Source organism: Sminthopsis crassicaudata, chromosome 3 (genome assembly GCF_048593235.1).
Source record: "Sminthopsis crassicaudata isolate SCR6 chromosome 3, ASM4859323v1, whole genome shotgun sequence".
NCBI lineage: Eukaryota > Metazoa > Chordata > Mammalia > Dasyuromorphia > Dasyuridae > Sminthopsis > Sminthopsis crassicaudata.
In genome coordinates, this window is record NC_133619.1 from 508,314,630 (window position 1) to 508,334,978 (window position 20,349).

The 20,349-nt window shown below is 33.8% G+C and overlaps 1 protein-coding gene across 1 annotated transcript in view; it reads left to right on the forward strand.

Moving 5' to 3' along the window:
• The window catches only part of NARS2 (asparaginyl-tRNA synthetase 2, mitochondrial), a 171,923-nt gene extending 152,016 nt beyond the window's left edge, over positions 1–19,907 (forward strand). The window contains exons 12-14 of the mRNA XM_074303965.1: positions 4,342–4,439; positions 14,638–14,664; positions 19,039–19,907. Coding sequence (XP_074160066.1) covers positions 4,342–4,439; positions 14,638–14,664; positions 19,039–19,183 — 270 coding nt within the window. The 3' untranslated portion in view covers positions 19,184–19,907. The remainder of the gene's footprint in view (positions 1–4,341; positions 4,440–14,637; positions 14,665–19,038) is intronic.
• The last annotated feature ends 442 nt before the right edge of the window (positions 19,908–20,349 follow it).

The window sequence follows — 20,349 nt, forward strand, 5'->3', positions numbered from 1 at the left end:
TAATGACACAGTTGCATATTAAACACTCAGTACTTCACAAGAACTTCATCAAAATTGAATTTTAACTCATATTAGATACAATTTGATAACATTTTATAATTTGCACTAAATCTACTTCTGCATATTTTTTTTTCAAGTTGAACTCCTGATCCTTTTTTTTTTTTTTTTTTTTTTTTTTTAATTTTTTATTTTATTTTTATAATTATAACATTTTTTGACAGTACATATGCATGGGTAATTTTTTACAACATTATCCCTTGCACTTACTTCTATTCAGATTTTTTCCCTTCCTCCCCCAACCCCCTCCCCCAGATGGCAAGCAGTCTTATATATGTTAAATATATTACAGTATAATTTAGATACAATATATATGTGTAGAACCGAATTTTTTGTTGCACAGGAAGAATTGGATTCAGAAGGTAAAAATAACAGTTTACATTCATTTCCCAGTGTTCCTTTTCTGGATGTAGCTGGTTCTGTCCATCATTAATCAATTGGAATTGGATTAGTTCTTCTCTATGTTGAAGAAATCCACTTCCATCAGCATACATCCTTGTACAGTATCATTGTTGAAGTGTATAATGATCTTCTGGTTCTGCTCGTTTCACTCAGCATCAGTTGATGTAAGTCTCTCCAAGCCTCTCTGTATTTCTCCTGTTGGTCATTTCTTATAGAACAATAATATTCCATAACATTCATATACCATAGTTTACCCAACCATTCTCCAATTGATGGACATCCATTCATCTTCCAGCTTCTAGCCACTATGAAAAGGGCTGCCACAAACATTTTGGCACATACAGGACCCTTTCCCTTCTCTAGTAGTTCCTTGGGGTATAAGCCCAGTAGTAGTATGGCTGGGTCAAAGGGTATGCACATTTTGATAACTTTTTGGGCATAATTCCAGATTGCTCTCCAGAATGGTTGGATTCTTTCACAACTCCACCAACAATGCATCAGTGTCCCAGTTTTCCCACAGCCCCTCCAACATTCATCGTTATTTGTTCCTGTCATCTTAGCCAATCTGACAGGTGTGTAATGATACCTCAGAGTTGTCTTAATTTGCATTTCTCTGATCAATAGTGATTTGGAACACTCTTTCATATGAGCGGAAATTACTTCTGCATATTTTAAGCTGAATTAATTAAGTGTTTACCGTTCAACATTTTTAATAATTATTTTTTGAGTCCACCTACTGAGGTACCTTAACTGAGGTAAAGAACTCACTACAACACAAAAATTGCCAGGAAAACTTGACATCATTGTAGCAGAAAATAGTTTTAGAACAATATTCATACTATCTAACAAATTAAACTTAAATATACAAAGTCACATTGTATTTAAACAAACACATAATTATAGTTCTAATTGTTGGGGCAAAGAACTAGAAATTGCCATCAAAGATAACCTTCTAAAAACTTTGCTTATTTTTGAAATTAAAGTTAGGTAGTCTTAAAGTTCTGGCCAGATTCCTGTTCTGTTCATTTGTAGTTCATTTCCATTACCACTTAATTATGTTAGGAAGAAGCTTTTTTCATCTTGGCCTAAATTATTGCCTTAACTTTTTAGAACCTACTGACAAAGTCATTTCTAAATCAGAGAAACTATACTGAAGATCCAGGGTATTCCCTGTAATTCTTTCTTCTGCAACTCTTGAGGTGGTTAGAGTCCTCCTTTTATTTAGAACTTTATAATAGCATTAGGTTTACTATTTTTAAAAGAACCATCTGGAAGTGAAAATTTGAGAACAGCTACTTAAGTTAGTTTATGGACTTGTTTCTAATCTAGCTGGTGTTTGCAAGGAATTAAGTGAAAGTGTAAACCCTTATTGATTACCTTCTTCCTATATGCTATCTCGGTATAATAATCACTTCTTGTGTTCATTAGGTATAATAAAGTGTGCTACTTATGGCACTTTACTTTTTTAATTAAGCCAAAGCTTAATCTTTTTTTTTTTTTTTCAAAATAATTTCTTTAGAAGATGTCAAAAAATGAGATGATGAAGCAAGATTGTAAAGAGCAGTGAAGACTATGAATAAATTGATGGATGGATGGACGAACAAATAAGGCTTTTATTAAGCAAAACCTTGTGCAAGGAGCTTATAATACCAATAAAAAGTAATCCAATTCCTGTTGTTCTTAAGGAGTTCACATTCCAATGAAGAGATTCATAGAATCATAGAAAATTGATACATGAGTCAAGCTAACACCTCCATCATTTCAATTCCTAAAATCATATTTTTTTCTGATCTTGAGTGATGATACGGCCAAAGACTTTGATAAAAAGAATTGTCCTTTTTGGATCTTCAGTAGAGTCGAGTCTTTAACATGCAAGAACAGTTGCCAGTCTGCATCTCCTCAGGGGCTGCTTCCAAGTATGATGGCTGACACTGATGGAATGTTCCCAAGGCTCTTGGGTTCAAGTCCTGGGCTATCTTTATCATGCTCTCAGGAAAGGCAGTAGTGGTAGCTGGACTTGCTTGGCACGAGCTGTTTCCCATCTTTTCTTCAGTGTCTTATAACTTCATGAAGGCTGACCTGCTTGCCCTGTATCTGGCAGCTGGCTGGGAAGTGATAGAAATGGCTGGGTCCTTCTACACATTGATGATAGCTATAAGGGTTGGGCTGGAAGGATGCTGCCACTCCCAAGGTTTCTGTGCCTTTTTGTGGCAAGTAGTCAGCAGTTGTTGCTAATGTTGATGAGGAAATGGGTCAGCTCCCTTTCCTCAATTATTTCTTCTCTCAGTGGTGACTATGAGTGCTGAGTTAAAAAGCAAGTCTTGTATTTGAGAGACAGTACTATTCTAAAGCTCTTGGACTTAGAATCCTGTGCAGTACCCATCTGTCTGAAGGGAGACAGTGGTCAAGGTAGTGCTGAAGGTGATTTGGCCCATGCTGCCTTCCTGTTTCTCTAGGGTCCTCACTGCTTCAATCAGGATATTTTGCCTGCCCTGTGTAAGGCATTTGGTTCTCAGTGGTGGAATGAACATGGGTCTTCAGATCATAAGGTCACTGAGCAGAACTGAAAGGAGTTATCATCTTTAAGTCCTCATTATACAGATAAGAAACTTCTCAGTGAGAAGATGTCATTTACATTTGCACAAGGCTCTTCAACTAGCAAATATGAGATCTAAGTTTCAGTTCCACATCCTCTAATTCAGAATCCTGTGCTTTTCATTTTCAATGCCTAATCTTCTAGCTTTTTTATTTACTAGCTTCTTTACCTTAGGCAAATCATTTGCTTAACCTCTTTGGGCTTCCTTTAATTCAAGGGTAAAATGAGAGTCTTCGTCTATCTGATTTCTAAGGTTTCCTCAAGCTCTGACATTGTATGGATTTTATAAAGACAAAAAATAGAGTATCAGAATCATTATTTTGTGGACTCTGGATTTACCTTTTTTTGTATATAATCATTAACTTTGAAAATGCTTTTGAAGTCAGTTTAAGAATTTTCTCCTGACCCCATAACAAATTTTAAAATATCTTGACACTGAAGGAGATTAAGTATTTCTTGCTTTTTCAAAGGTAGTAAGTTCGTAGAGAGGGAATAAATTCATATTAAGTAATCAAACATCAGTCATGGAGGCTGACAGTAATGATAACTCACAATTATAGCTTGATAATATTTTTTTTAATTTTTTATTATATATATATTTTTTTATAATATTATCCCTTGAATTCATTTTTCCAAATTATCCCCCCCTCCCTCTATTCCCTCCCTCCGATGACAGGCAATCCCATACATTTTACATATGTTACAATATAGTCTAGGTACAATACATGTGTGTGAATATCATTTTCTTGTTGTACAATAAACATTAGAATCGGAAGGTACATGCAACCTGGGCAGACAGATATTAGTGCTAACAATTTACATTCACTTCCCAGTGTTTCTTCTCTGGGTGTAGCTACCTCTGTCCAGTTGGATCTTCTTTATTTTGAAGATTTCCACTTCCATCAGAATACATCCTCATACAGTATTGTTGTTGAAGTGTACAGTGATCTTCTGGTTCTGCTCATTTCACTCAGCATCAGTTGATGTAAGTCTCTCCAAGCCTCTCTGTATTCCTCCTGCTGGTCATTTCTTACAGAACAATAATATTCCATAACCTTCATATACCACAATTTACCCAACCATTCTCCAACTGATGGACATCCATTCATCTTCCAGTTTCTAGCTACAACAAAAAGAGCTGCCACAAACATTTTGGCACCTATATGTCTCTTTCCGCTCTTTAGTATTTCTTTGGGATATAATCCCAGTAGTAGCGCTGCTGGGTCAAAGGGTATGCACAGTTTGATATAGCTTGATAATATTAATGGCTTTCTTCCCCTTCTCAGGTTGCTGCTGTAGATCTTTTAGTGCCTGGAGTTGGAGAACTTTTTGGAGGAAGCCTGAGAGAGGAACGGTTCCACTTACTGCAGCAACGGTTAGCAAGGTATGGAAAACCTTTTATCTTTCTTATCTTGTCTTATCAGAATAGCAAAAAATATAGAATCAGCATCTAGCTTATTAGGATAGTTGATGTTATCTATATCACATACTCCTTCAGGGGAGTGGTGTGTTAATCAAGATTTTTCTGAAGGGCCACACCTGATTATTAAAATAAGTATTTTTGCCTGTCATTTGTATATAATTTGCATATTTTCCATACATAACTAAAAGAATCATATCCTATTCTTGAATAGTTTTTCAGTTTAAAAAAATGTTGCATTCCTCCCTTCTGCAATTTTTTCTTTTATATTTCTTATTTTACCTCCTAATTATAATTATTTCAACATTGTGCCAATATGAAGAAGGAATTGGGATGTTATGGCAAGTGTTACTAAAACTTTTTCTAAGTTGAAGATTAGAACATCATGTTCTACATCATGATGTAGTTAATAAAAACAGCATTAGAATTAGAGCAGGAGTTCACCACCAAAGAGTTTTCAACTTTGTTTTCAATAACTTCTAACAGAAGTTTAGCATTTTCAAAATTCTGAGAAATGGTCCCAGGGTTTCAGGAAACTGCTAATGGGGTCAGGAAGAAGAAAAAAAAAAAGTAGAGAACCTCTTATTTAGAGTCACAAGACCTGGCTTTGAGTCTTGGTTCTATCACTTGCTAGTTGTATGATCTTAAGTAAATCTCTCCAAGTCTCAATATCCTCCTCTGAGAAACAAAACAGTCAACTAGGTAATCTTAAGGTCCTTTTCAACCCTAAGCCTATGAATTCTAATCCTAAATAAAATTCTGTAAATATCCTCTTACTCTCCTTAAGATATACTCTCCATTAGGGTTGCTGCCTGTTTGAAAAACTGGGCATATTCACTTTGGAAAAGAAAATGCTTCATGGGACTAGAGAGGGAAAAAACATATGATAGCTGTTTTCAGATATTTAAAGTTTGTCATATAAAGGGAATACATTTGTTCTACTTGTTCATAAAGTATAGAATTAGGACCAGTATGTACAAGCAATAAAGAAACAAATTGTTGGTTACTGTGAGGAAGAACAGTATTTTAGATTTGTGTGTATATAAGTATACACATACACATGTGGGGAGTAGAGGTGTTTGGATTACAAGTTCAGCATTCTTCCTACCACCTCATAATGATGATTTTTCAAGACCTTTAACCAACAATGTGCTATCCATTTCAGTTATATAGTCCTCAGATAAAGACACCATGTCAGCCTTAGCTGGTTGTCTCTGAGGTCTTTAATGCTCTAACCTGAGACATAAAAAAGGACTTTGAAGAGTCATCATTCTAAAGTTCAAAGACTCAATGGAATCCTACCCTTAGAGGTAGAAATCAGCAAAAAGAACCTAAGGGAACCAAGGTGAAATTAAGCAGGGTGGATTTCCATCCCTTCCTCTCAAAAAAAAAAAAAAAAAAAAAGAACCACACAGCAAAGAACTTAGCCTACACTGCCAAAGGTAGAAAAATGAATAAATCAAAGAAAACACTGCAAACCTAGAGTTTACTCAAAAGGAGAAAATAGCTCCACAATTCTTGTAAACAGATTCAAAGGAAAAAAGATTTTCCACAAGCAAAAACAGAAGTAATTAAAAGAGATCATGAGGAGAACTACATTTTGCTAAAAAGATAATACAGACAAAATCATATCAGAGCTATTGTTGTTTATTTATGTCTTAACTCTTCATGATGTCATTTTGGGGTTTTCTTGACAAAGTTAGAGTGGTTTGCCATTTCCTTCTCCCGCTTATTTTACAGATGTGGAAACAGAGGCAAATAGGTCTAAGTGACTTAGCCCAAGATCACTATTGTCTGAGGCCAGATTTGAACTTCAGTCTTCCTTACTCCAGAACTAATACTCTAAACAGTGCACTATTTGAATATACATATGCCAAATTGCATATCATCCAAATTCTTAAAGAAAAAATTCAGTGAATAACAGTAAAAATATATTAATTAATTCAATTTACCCCTTTCAGAACATAGTCATGAAGTAAATAAGAAAGATATTAATATGAAGAATAGAATTTGAAAGAAATTAGATATGTTAGGCCTCTGGAGAAAATTGAATGAAAATAAAATGATTGTCTCTTTCAATCAAATTTATCTTTGCTTTTGCTTTATCCGAAGTCATTATTGCTACCTTTCCCTTTTTACTACCTTTTTTTCTCAGCATTTTCCCAAAAATTGACCACATATTAGGAAATAAAAACATTACAAATAAATATGGAAAAGCAGAAATATTAAATGAGCCCATTTTGGACCATAATACAATAAAAATTGCATTCAGTAAAGGGTTCTTGAAAGCAAAGATTAAAAATTAATTGAAAATAAAATAATCTAATCCTAAAAAATGAGTAGGTCAAAAGATAAATCATAGAAACTGTTAAGGGACAGGTCAATTCTCCAAGAGCCCCTACAGCTGTGGTTCATAACATCTGAAGGAGTTGCAGGGCAGCCTTTGCTGACACAGGTGTTGTAGACTGGGAATGAGGGAAGGCAGAGGGAAGAGGAGAGAGGTCAGACAACTACACGGCCTCTCAGTCAGAGAGGTCAGAGAACAGCAACTGCCTCTCAGTCTCCTTGTATCATCCTCTCACAAGAGGAGATCCATTCTGAGTTGGATCTCCAGCAGCCACTGTTAGGTGGCTCCCATGTATTCCAACAGCTCTCCCGTGTATTCCACAAAATGAGATAACATAACCAAAAATGTGAGGGATACAAACAAAGCAGTAATTAAAGGGAAATTTATACCTGTAAATTTTACATAAATAAAAGAAAGTGTGGATCATTGAATTTGGGTATATAACAAAAAAAAAAAAAAAAAAAAAAAATTAGTCACTTAAACACCAAAAATAGAAATCCTGAAAATCAAAACAGATATTAATAAATCAAAAGTTTTTTTAAAAAACCCTAAGTAATAAATAAAATTAAGAACTGATATTATGAAGAAAAAAAATCTATAAATAGGTTGGTCAAAAAAAGAAGAAAACCAAATTAATTACCTATATCAAAAATAAAAAATGTGAATGTACCACCAGTGAAGATGAAACATATGATATAATAAAAACAATCTAAGTGAAAAAGATGAATATTTACAAAAATGTAAATTCCACAGATAGTTTTGATATCTAAATAAGGGAATACAAAAACAAATATAATATCATAGACCAATTACCGCAATGAATATTAATGCAGACATTTTAAATAAAATGTTAGCAAGAAGACTATAGCAGTGTATCTCAAAGGTCATATACTTGAACCAAGTTAAGATTTGTGTCAAGAGTGTTTGCCTAATTCAGTAATAAGATTAACTGTATCAACAATGGAAACAAAATAAAAAAAAAAAAAGATTATATCAGTAGATACTTTTGACAAAAAACTGTAGTCATTTTTATTAAAAACCACAACATAAGAATAAATAAAGCTTTTTTTTTTTTTTTTAAATGATAAGTATTACCTATATAAAATCAAGAGCAAGCATCTGTAATGGTGTATACACCAGAAACCTTCTCAATAATCTCAAGAGTAAAGCATGGATATCCATTATCAGCACTATTATTCAATATTCTATTGAAATGCCAGCTATAGCAATAAGACACCAAAAAAAAAAAAAAAAAAGAAAAGAAATTGAAGGAATTAGAATAGGCAATAAAGGAGACAAAACTATAATTCTTTGTAGATGACATGATGGTATGCTTAGAGTATCTGAGAGAATCAACTTAAAAAACTACTTGAAACAATTAACTTTAACAGAGTTGAAAACTATAAAAGAAATCTACATAATCTATCAGTATTTCTATATATCATCAACAAAGACCAGCAGGAAGAAAGGAAAATAGTTGCAGACAATATAAAGTACTTGGGAGTATATTTAACAAGATTATGCATAAAAATTATATGAACACAATTACAAAATAGTACAAATAAAGAGAAATCCAAATAATAAGAAATATTAATTGCTCTTGGTGCCAGGAAAAGCTTCTCCCAAAAATTCAACTCTCCCAAAGTGTAATAGGCTACTTTACTTGAAAGTAGCACAGGAGAACATGAAGCTAAGAACAAATAACCATTTGACATGTTTGCTGTAGTATAGATTTCCTTTGTGTATGGGTAACAACTGAGACACCTTCCAAACCTGAAATTCTGTGTGATTCTCTATGTATAATATATTCAAATTTTAATTTCCACTTTACTTTCTAGATTCTCCATGTCTTTTTTTTTTTTTTTTTTTTTTTTTTTTTTTTTTTTTTAATGTATAAACACTTTGGAAGGATCCTGGTTTGAAGTAAAAAGAAAAAAAAAAGGAAAGAAGGAAAGCAAGAAAAAAGGGAGGGAGGGAAAGAGGGAAGAAAATATAGAAGGAAGGAAGAAGAAAATATTAATTGCTCTTTTTTTTTTTTCTTTTCTTTTTTCTTTTTTTTTTTTTTGCTGAGGCAATTGGGGTTAAGTGACTTGCCCAGGTTCACACATATAGGAGGTATTAAGTGTCTGAGGCCAGATTTGAACTCAGGTGCTCCTGGCTTCAAAGCTAGTGCTCTGTCCACTGCGCCACCTAGCTGCCCCATATTAATTGCTCTTGACAAAGACCAGACAATAGTACAAAAATGACAATGATACCTAAATTAATTTACTTTTTGGGTGCCATTACAATCAGACTACCAAAGAATTACTTTATAGAACTAGAAAAGTAGTAGCAATTCATCTGGAAGAATGAGAGATAAAGAATATGAAGGGAATCAAATCTTTAAAGTGAAGGAAGATGGCTTAGTCATATACTAGATTTCAAGACCTTACAAAGCAATATCATCAAAACAATCTAGTAATGGATAAAAAATAGAATGGTTGATCATTCAAATAGATTAGATTCACAATATACAGAAGTAAATGACCACAGTAATTTAGTGTTTGATGCCCTCAAGTTTTGGAGCAAGAATTTGCCATGTGACAAAAAATGCTGAGAAAACTAGAAAGCAGTCTGTCAGAAACTAGGTATAGACCAACTTCTCACACTGTATATCAATAAAAGATCAAAATGGGTACATAATTTAGGTATAAAGGGTGATATAAAAAAATTAGAGCATGGTATAAAAACTACATGTCAGGTCTATGGAGAAGAGATGAATTTATAACTAAATAAGAGATTAGAGAAGTTCACAGGAGGTAAAAATGTGGATAACTTTTTTCCTTACATTAAAAAGGTTTTCTGTATTAGATTACTTTATATTTGGAGATGGGGAGGAAGAGAGAAAAATTTGGAACACAAGGTTTTGCAAAGGTGAATTTTGAAAACTATCTTTACATGTATTTTGAAAAATAAAAAGCTATTATAGGAACACACGCACACAAAGTTTTGCACAAAGAAAATCAGTGCAAGAAAAACTAGAAGGAAAGGAGGAACTGGGGGGAAAATGTTTTCAGCAAGTTTCTCTGATAAAAGCTTCATTTCTCAAATATATAAGGAACTGAGCCATACTTATAAAAATAAAAACCATTCTCTAGATGATAAGTGGTCAAAGGATATAAATAGGCAGTTTTCAGAAGAATTCAAAGCTATCAAGTCATATCGAAAAATGTTCTAAATCACTGTTCATTAGAAAAAATGCAAATTAAAGTGATTCTAAGGTATATCTCATACCCATCAGATTAGCTAATATTACAGAAAAACACAAATTCAGGGGACATAGAGAAAAATAGGGACACTAATGCACTATTGGTGGAGTTGTACACTAGTCCAACCATTATAGAAAATTATTTGAAGCTCAAAAGACTATATAAAACTGCATACTTTTGGACTTAGTAATACGACTAGCTCTGTATTCCAAAGAGATAAAAGGAAAAGGGCCTATAATCAAAAACACTTACAGCAGCTCTTTTTTGTGGTAGTAAAGATTAGAAATTTGTGTGAATACCCATCAATTGGGGAATGGTTAAACAAGTTGTTATGTATGATTGTGATAAAATACTGTTGTGCTGTAAGAAATATTATAAGTAGGATGGTTTCAGAAAACCTGGCAAGATTTTATAGGATCTAATGCAAAGTGAAGTGAATAAAGCCATATCATTGTACAAAGTAACAAATTGTAACAGTGATCAATTGTAAAAGACTTAGCTACTTTTATCAAGACAATAATCTAGGATAGTTCCAAAATGATGAAAAATGCTATACTACTGCAGAGGAATATAAACTTAAGAGTATAAATTGAAGCATGCTTTTGTCACTTTCTTTTTTTTGCTTTTTTTTTGGGGGGGGGGATGTTGAGGGTATGGAGATGGCAATATGGTTAAACATAAAATATGTTCTGCATGACTTGGCATGCATAATTCTCAGTGAGGGAGGGGGACCAAAGAGAAGAAGAGAATTTAGTAATGAAAATTTTTAAAAGAAAAACATTCTTTTAAAGTGCTTTTCATGGGTACAGGCTGAGAAAATCATGGCTAAAAAATAGTTCCTATGGAAAAGACCTACAATGTACTGAAAGTTAATTATGAGTCAAAAATGTGACAGCAAAAAAAAAAACCAAAAAAACAAAACAAAAAAAAAAACCTATTCACGACTTCATTAAGCAAAGCAATATCCTAAATGAGAGAGGTACTAATTCCACACACTCTACCTTAGTCTTACCACATTTAGAGTATTTTGTTCCATTTTTGGTGCTACATTTTTGGAAGAACACATCCAGAACAGGGCAAGAAGAATGCTGAGATGACTAGAAATCATGCTACACTGAAATGGACTAGAGTTCATACTATACTGAGATTAATTGAAGGAACTAAGAATATTTAACCTGAAGCAAAGAATTAGCAAAATATGTCTTTTATTTGTAAGTTTTCAAATGGAAAGAAAACAAACTTATTTTCTAAGCTGAACTAGAAGCAGTTTGTCAAAGTAGTAAAGAAAGCAGATTTAGGTTTGAATTATCATTAAACTTGAAATGTTCATAAGGGAAATAAGTTACCTCCAAAAGTTTTAGGTCATGAGAACATTTGAGACCTTCAGATAGAGAGTGAATAATACCCTTTTTAGCCATATTGGAGAAAGAATTTTTGGTTAGGTATAAATTAAAAATTCCTTTTACTTTTTTAATCTTTAATGCAAAAGGGCTTTTCATTTATTATCAGACTTTTATGTTCTACATGTACTGAGTAACCTTTTTTTAAAAGATAAAATTTTATGGTATCTTTTGTTTTTATCTTGCCTAAATTTTCTTATATCTCCACTGCATCTCAGACATTGTATGTCATTGTTACTTTCCTGCTCATTAAGTTGTAGTTCTTGTTAACCGCTAAGATCAAAGATAAAGGCCTCTGTTGAAACTTTAAATCTCTTTTTAACCGAACCTCTTACTATCTTTGCAATTTTCTTAGATTTACTCTTTTCCATGTTCTGTGATCTAGCTACATTGACCTCCTAGTTGTGTATGGGTTGCTGTAGGAGGTCAATATCTCTGGTGTGAGGGCTTATTGAGCCCTATTCAGGGCCGCTCATTCACCTTTGGTGTCTTCCTTTCATCCAGTTCTCACCTGTGGCTCCAAGAAGCTACAGTATCAGCAATGGCCACACCCAGTGAAACTGTCTTGGCAGATATGGGCTAAACCAGATTAAGGAAAACCTGATGAGCCTCAGACCTGGCGAGTTAGGGGAATGTCTACCCAAACATGCAAATACAAGAGAGACGAACAGATGAGAATAGTTTGTTCCAACAGCCACAGAGGCAGCTGAAGCTGGGATTGTGGAGAAAATTTGGAACTTGATCAGACATCAAAGACACCAAGATCATCCATTATAAAAATGTCCTGACTTTTGTTACTGGAATTTGATAACTCTGGAAGAAAAATGAGGCTGATGATTGTATGCAACTCTGCCTCACTTAAATCCAGTTCATGTGCAAGTCAAGACGTTATCCTGTGATATTACTGGTCCTCTTAAAAAAAAGAAGACAAAAGAACTTTGATCATCTCCGTATTCCTCATACTTGACACTTTCCTAATTTGTTGCTCATCTGCCGTTGCCCTGGGTTGTCCCTTGTGATTGGAATGATCTCCCTTACTTTTGCCTCATGACTTCTCTTAATTTGTTTAATACATTCAATTTGTTTCTTTAGGAAACCTTACCACCATTACAGTGAGGATATGGGAAAATTTAGGCAATACAAATTGCAGTGCTTTTTAAAATTTGTTTCCTTGACACATAGATAGGAACAAACTTCACCTGTTGAAACATTAGTTTGTTTTTCTTTGCTTGCCTCCCTCCTTCAGAGGCCTTCTTAAAATAAGATGAAAGAAAGCATAAATTTTTTACCTATTATCTCATAATAATATCTAATTTTTCATAAGGAAATTGAATTTTTCTATTTCTCCTGTCCTAAATTGAATACATGCCATGTGTGAAATCATAAAAGTCTTTTCTTCTTTGTATCTATTTTCTCCTAATATAGTTATGACTATTTTCTTTTTCATTTTTATATCTGTTTAGTAAAGATTTGTTTAAACCATGATCATATAAATACACCAGATACATATCACACTATATTTATTAATGATACTTTTTTATACCTTATTATTTGATGCTACTTATATAGTACTATTCTTATAATATTTTTTATTTTAGATTCATGTAATTATTCCTATAAGAATTTTTTTTTCTTTCTGACCTGTGACTGGGACAATAGATTCCAAAGAATCTGGTTTTCCTTTTTTGGGGGGAAAGTGTCTAGTATAAAGAACTTCCTTTATATAAATTCCCTCTACTCATGCAACTAAACAACTTCTATAACTTGTTAAAATTCTTTGGAATTTCTATAGGTTTTTTTGCAATGAGTGAGATAAGAAATCTGAGGCTGAGTGAGGTTAATTAACTTCAAAAAAGATTTCAAACTTGGAAGTGTCAGAAGCAGAATTTGAATTCAGGTTTCCCTCTTTCCAAGTCCTGTACTGTATCTAGCTCTATTCAGTTACCTTTAAAAACTAGTCTTTAGAGAATTGTCTAAGAAAATGAGAGGCTTAAGTCATTTGACCACGATCTTGCAGCTAATATATGACAGAGGCAGGATTTACACCCATGTCTTCTTAACTACAAAAACAGCTTCTCCTGCATCTACTGTGCCTTATAGCCTCTGCCAGTTGAAAAATTGGTCACAGATATGCATAAAGTATGCATGCTTCACAGAAAATTATGCAGTAAAATGGATCATAAAATCATAGATTTTGAGCCAGAAAATTCCCTCAGAAGCTATTTTTTACCTAACCAGGGCAAGATGACCTTTTCAGTGGTACATAGGAGTCTTTCCATCAAGAAAAAGGGAATTTTATGCTTTGGAGAGATACAACTTCAGATGCATAGCACCTCCCTTCTGCCCAAGACATGTCATCAGTTTATCCATATATTTCTGTTCTTAAACAGTTCAGATATGTTAAGATCCATTCTACTTTGAAAAGGGATTTTCTTCATTTTCCTGCATATTTCAGGACTCAAACATGACTAAGCATTCTCAGATCAATAAAGTAAGAGTTCATTGCATCTTCTGAAAGCAGATGCAAAGACTTGTGATTGTTGCCAACAGGTCTTTAGTGCTCAGGAAGGTGGGTCAAGTGTCTAATGCTATCCCTTTTTTCCCTTGACCCTGCACATCCACCCAACAATTGAAGAGCCCTTTTTACTTGTTTCTTAGATAAGTGCTTAACATTCTTTGGAGAACTTTACCACATTTCCTGATCTTAATAACACCTTGGACCTTTGGCACATGTTGTTAGTTATGCTTTGGAATGGCTGTCTTTTTTCCTCTACTTAAGTTGTAAGGTCTTTGAGAGCCATGGTATTTTATAATAATAAAAATAACAATTCATTTTGAGCTCAGCAATGCACTTTTATGTACATTTTTGCCTTTGATCCCCATGTTAGCCTTATTTTACAAAGAGGTAAACTGAGGTTCTGGAGAAGAATTTGAGAAGTCCCATGACCTACTCCCATTGTCACTTCCCTGAATATTGGAGCAGTTATTTGGAGCTTGCCTCTCTGTGACCCCAAGCCCAAGCACTTTTCCACTCAGCATTCTGCTAGGTCTAGCATTTCGTTGTCTGCCCTTCATTAAATTTCATTGGAACGTAAAGACCACTTGATAAAGACTTGTTGGTTCATGAATTGATCATTTCCTAAAAGTATTTTTTTTTTCTTTTACAGACTAGGACTGACAGATACCTACGAATGGTAAGAATATGGCTTCTAATTGTTATAAATCTTTCAATGGTTCCCAATTACCTTGCCTTCCATAATTAACCACCTCATCTTGCCTGCTTTACTTAATGTTACTCTTTCCCCACACACTCTCTACTTTAGCTAAGCTACTTTTTTGCCTTTCAAACTTAACATTGTACTTTGACACTTTCTTGCATTTGTCCAAAATATCCCCTTTGCCTAGAACATTCTCCTTCCCTTTTTTACGTTTTTTAATTTTTGTCCAACTAAACTATAACTCCACATCTGTCAAATGTTCTTATGTAATATTATTCATTATAATCGTCTATGTTGATGTCTTATCCGGATGCTAGATAAGCTACATGAGGTCAGAGATCCTGTCTGATCTAAACTTTGTATCCTGCCCCCATCTCCAACATCCCATAATAGGTACTTAATATGTTTTTTGAATAAGAATACTTTGGAAGTTATTTTTTACTGATTATAGATACCAGGAGTCAGTTTTTCCAAGTTTGGGTTTGAAGTAATTAACTACAGAGCACTCAGGTACTTCAGGGAAAAATATTTCCTTCTCCCTCATTCTGACTTTGGTATAAAAACTTTTCCCTTTAAATATTCTTTGTAAATTTATATAATATAATTCTTTCAGAACTTGGTATATTCCATCAACCATTTCTTGAATATATTTCTTGAAATATGAAAATATTTCCCTGTGCACAAAAGGGCAGGAACAATGATGTTGTTACCTTTCATCTGGGGAAGAACAGTGTTCTAGAGATGGGAATAAACTAGGGTAGGAATACAATTTTCAATGCCAACTCTGTACTTTAGCACACTCTGCACTGCAGCCATGGAACTGTAGGACAGTGGTCATTAGAGATCATCTAGATTATCCTCCTTAACCTCATTTTTAAAATTAGAAAAATGAGGCTGAAAAAGATTTAAGTGCATTGCCCAAGACCTTTCAAGTAATTTGTAGCAAAGCCCAGTGTAGAATTTTAAATCTCTTGACAAAAAAAATGCAGTATTATTTCCAGCTTACCACTACACCTCCACCTTGCAATAATAATTATTCTGTTCATTATCTTCAGTCATGCACATTGTTTCCTTTTAAGGAAACTAGTTTCCTTCATCAGCTGATATTTATTATCTATAAAGACCCCTTAACTAATGGGTAGATAAAATTCAATATAAAACAATTTGCATTATCAAGTAAGTTTACCATTTTCTTACTCTATTTTGATTATCTAGATGATTTTCCATTCTAGACTGAAATTATAAATCACTAATACTTCCAAGTTTACACTTATTATTTGATTATAAATTGTCTTCTGACAAGATTTCAGTTTAGCTGTTGCTACACCAAAACAGGAGTAGCTAGTCCAGGTGTCTAAGAATCCTCTCACTTCCCCATTCTTAGGCCTGCTATATGCAAATGAAATTTGTGACTAGTTCCACAAATTTCAAAGTATCACTTCTATAATCTAGCTACTCTGGAAAGAATATTACAAGTAATAATCAACTATAAATTCATAGAAGAGCTCTTGTTTTATCTCAGAAATGTTTTTTCCATTTGTCAGAAGGAAAACCAAAATCTCCTTTCTACATCATCCTTTTGAATCAAGATTCAAAAAAAAAAAAAAACCAAAATGAAACAAAACAAAACCCAGACATTTGTGTAGAATGATTGCCATATTTTACCCACCCTCCCCCCAGGAAGGTGAGTTTGAATCACATAAAACTAAGACAGTATGGGGGAGCACTAGACAATGGGAGCTCTTTCTACATTCCACCAAGCCCAGATCTTAGATGGCCATCTCACATCTTCTAACCAACTTTTTATGAGTGGGTGCTTATGTATGCTCTTTGCAGTTCATCTCATATCTTCGCTAAATCAGAATATATCCTGTCAACGTGGCGTATTGAACTTGAGGTCAGTTCAATCACCACATAGCTCATTGCCCTTGGGCTCAACATGAGGAAAAAATTCTTAAATGAACAAATTAGACTACAGGGAAGAGGTGGCTGAACTGTTTAATCTTACCTTAGTAAATAGGCATCCAAATCCCAGTGTTGTTACCTGGACCAGTTTCTCACTTCATTTATGATTCATTGTTAGTACTTTAAAAATTATATTCTTCCCACCCAACAAGTCCTTGCTAATTATTTATATATACATAAAATCTTAGCAATAAGGGACCTCACCAATCTGAACTTGAGTAAGAATTCCATTTATATTTTTCCTGAACAATGCTCACCTGATTAAAGAATTCACTCCTGCACAATGTAGTCCATTCCACTTTAGTAGAACTCTGATTATGAGGAAATTTATCCTTATATGAAAATAAAGTGCCTTCTTTTTTAATGGCTCATTTTAATTTTGACAAAACAAATACTTTACAGTGAATTTGTATTCCCCCAAGATAGTTAAGTAAAACCACCTGTTAGCATCATTGAAACTACTATTATGGCACTTTTCACTTTTGAAGTACACCATTTGTTAGTAGAAAGGGAGTTCCTTTAAATAAAATAATTTAGAACTAATCATTTTTATTAATTATTCCTCTGAAAGTTGCCCCCCCAAAAATAGAACAGGATCTAGTTCTCACCTTAAAGGAACTAATGACTGCTAGCTATAGTATCTAAATGAGCTGTAGAACCTTCAGTTTTGCCCATTAGTGCCAAAAGTTCCATTATTCTATATTTTAACATATATCTTATGTTGTGTACATTCTCTTAGCTGTACCACACTACAGTGCTTCAGGAACCTGTGATTTTTTTAGTTTGGGTACTCCCTTCACAGATGCAAACTTCAGCCCCTATAGACATTAAGTAAACCAGTTTGATAAGTTGTGGCCAAAGAAATATTTTACTTGGTGGCTACCTCTCTGGTGATGATGCTTTTTGAATGAAATGCTAGGCTGGACTTTGGACCAATGATCAGTTTATCTCCAGGTCTTTCAATATTGCTAGGATCTAGAAAAGCCTAGAAAGACTTACATGAACTGATCTGATGCTGAGTGAAGTGAGCAGAACCAGAAGAGCATTATACATAATAACAACAAAATTATGTGATAATCAGCTATGACAGACTTAGCTCTTTTCAGCAGTGCTATGATTCAAGACAATTCCAGTAGACGGGATGGAAAATGCTATCCCCATCCAGAAAGAGAACTATAGGGTCTGAATATGTATCAAAACATACTATTTTTACCTTTCTTTTTTCTTCTTTGCTTTTTCTTTCTCATGTTTTGTTTTGTTTTGTTTTTTCCCCATTTTGGTCTGATTTTTCTTGTACAACATGATAAATATGGAAATATGTTTAAAAGGATTGTACATGTAGAACCTATATCAGATTGCTTGCTGTCTTGGAGGGAGGAGGTAAAGGAAGGAGGAAGAAAAAATTTGGAATACAACGTCTTGACAAAAATGAATGTCGAAAACCATCTTTACATGTATTTGGAAGAATAAAATACTTTTGGTGAAGGGGGAAGGAAGCTTGCTAGAACCTAGCAAAAGCTTGTAACTCCACTGGCCTAACCTTTGAATGCCCAAGATTACCTCTGTTTCTTGATGTTGCATCAAAAAAAAACAAAAAAACACAAAAATCTCAAAAACAAAATACATTAATTAGTCCTATTTTATAAGCTGTCTAATGAGGATATCCATTCTCAGGGTTTTCATAGGAAAATATCTCTCCTTAGCACCCAGGCTATTACCCCACTCATATATTCAGTGAACCACATAGAGTAGCTGGGAACAAACCCCAGGAAAAAGCCAGAGCTATATTTTATACTAGGTGTGCTACTGTGGAGAAATATTCTCTGGTTTCATAGCCAACAGTTTCACAGATTGCCAACTTCCAAAAGTTTTTCTTTCAGAAGAGAATTGTTAGATAGTATTGAGAGGTGTTTTCTCCATAGCCCTGAAAGATTCATTGTACTTTTATAAATATAATACTACTTCTGTGTATTAGCCAGACTCTTTTATATTCATTTCAGCATTGAACTGGGTGACCCTGAACATGAAAAGAATATTATTACTAGTATTCCCAAGTCTAATAAGGAAATTAATTTAAAAGTAATTTGAAAATCTTTTACATTTCTTACCATGAAATTCTTGTGGGTAAACAGCTTTGAATGTGCTGAAATGGCCAAAGTGAAAGCCTAGATGGTGGGTAGAAGGATCTACTGGTGTTTGTCTGGGCAACCTCTATTTCCTCCATCTGTCTGTTTGGGGGAGGGAAGAAGAGGAACCTCATCTACCACAATATAATGGAGAATAACAAATTATTGCAGCAAATTTTCCAAAACATGAAGTGCTAAATCATAACAGCTGATACCATTAAGATTTATAGATGATAATTCTCTATTGTTTCAAAAACAGGTATTTGGATCTTCGTCGATTTGGCTCTGTGCCACATGGAGGCTTCGGGATGGGATTTGAACGGTATCTACAATGCATCTTGGGAGTTGACAACATCAAAGATGTTATCCCTTTTCCAAGGTTTCCTCATTCATGTCTTTTATAGCAAAATTTCAAAATAAAGTTTTATATATAAAACTCATTCATACAAGAACATGCCAATTTGAATTTTTGAACTGGTGAAAAATTCCTATCTCAAAATTTGAAATGTGCAAAGAAGAAATTAAAATTTGGAGGGGGAAGTCTTTATACATTTTACACACAAAAAAACTACAAAATCTTCTTGGATAAGGATGCAAAACAAGGCTCTGTCTCAAAGAGGAAAAGAAACAGGAGGAGAAAATATGTACTCTCTATGAAAGAGAGGATGTTAGGATGTTTTTTCGTTTTTGTTTTTTTTAATTATCAGACTGCTTCCTCAGTGTCTGGTATGTAAAAAAAAGTCCTGATTTATTGTTTTACTTTAGCATGTAACCCCTGATAAATGTCTAGCATTTCTAAATGCCATATCAAATATCCCATCCCTATACTAGGCCTTGTGATAACTAGGATTAATTTGGTTCTTGTAAAATTTTAGTTCATAGTCAAAATCACCTTTCTAATAAGCAAAAACTGAAGTTTAATAATTTATTCACATAATTATTTCTTTAATTGTAAAAGCAGAACATTGTATGGAAAGCTGGTAAATTTTACCACTATAGCTTGGTTATGTTAATTCTGGCAAGATTATATTTCAGAATACTTGATTAGCTTTTTCTATCCTAAATAGTTAAAGAATTGTTCATATAATGCTAATAATGCAATAAAATAGATTTTTCATGGGTGTTTTAGAGGGAAATGCTAACAGTCTGTGTGTTTGATTCTCTTCAGCTCTACCCAAATCCCATCACATCTAAATTTGGAAGAAGGAACTCCTCTGAGATAGTAAAGTGTTATCCCCATGGAGATAGAGCTAAACCTAGACATTGGCAAGAGTCACAAAGCAAATTGCTTTTTGTGGGCTTTACACCAGAGCTAATTCAATTCAATAAAGATTTGTTAAGATTAGGTAAGACAGACATCAAAGTACAGTAATGGGATAGGATACATTCTCTAATAACTATTAGTATTAGTACTTACTAATAGTAAGTAGATGAAAGATACAGAGTGGTAGGTAAGGATCTTAATGGAGTTTCAAAAGTTGGCACTAGAACTATTTAGTATTTGCTAGCTTTTTCTTGAGAGTTGTATCCATATATATGATGAAGTCAAGCTGATTTGTCAGGGATTCTC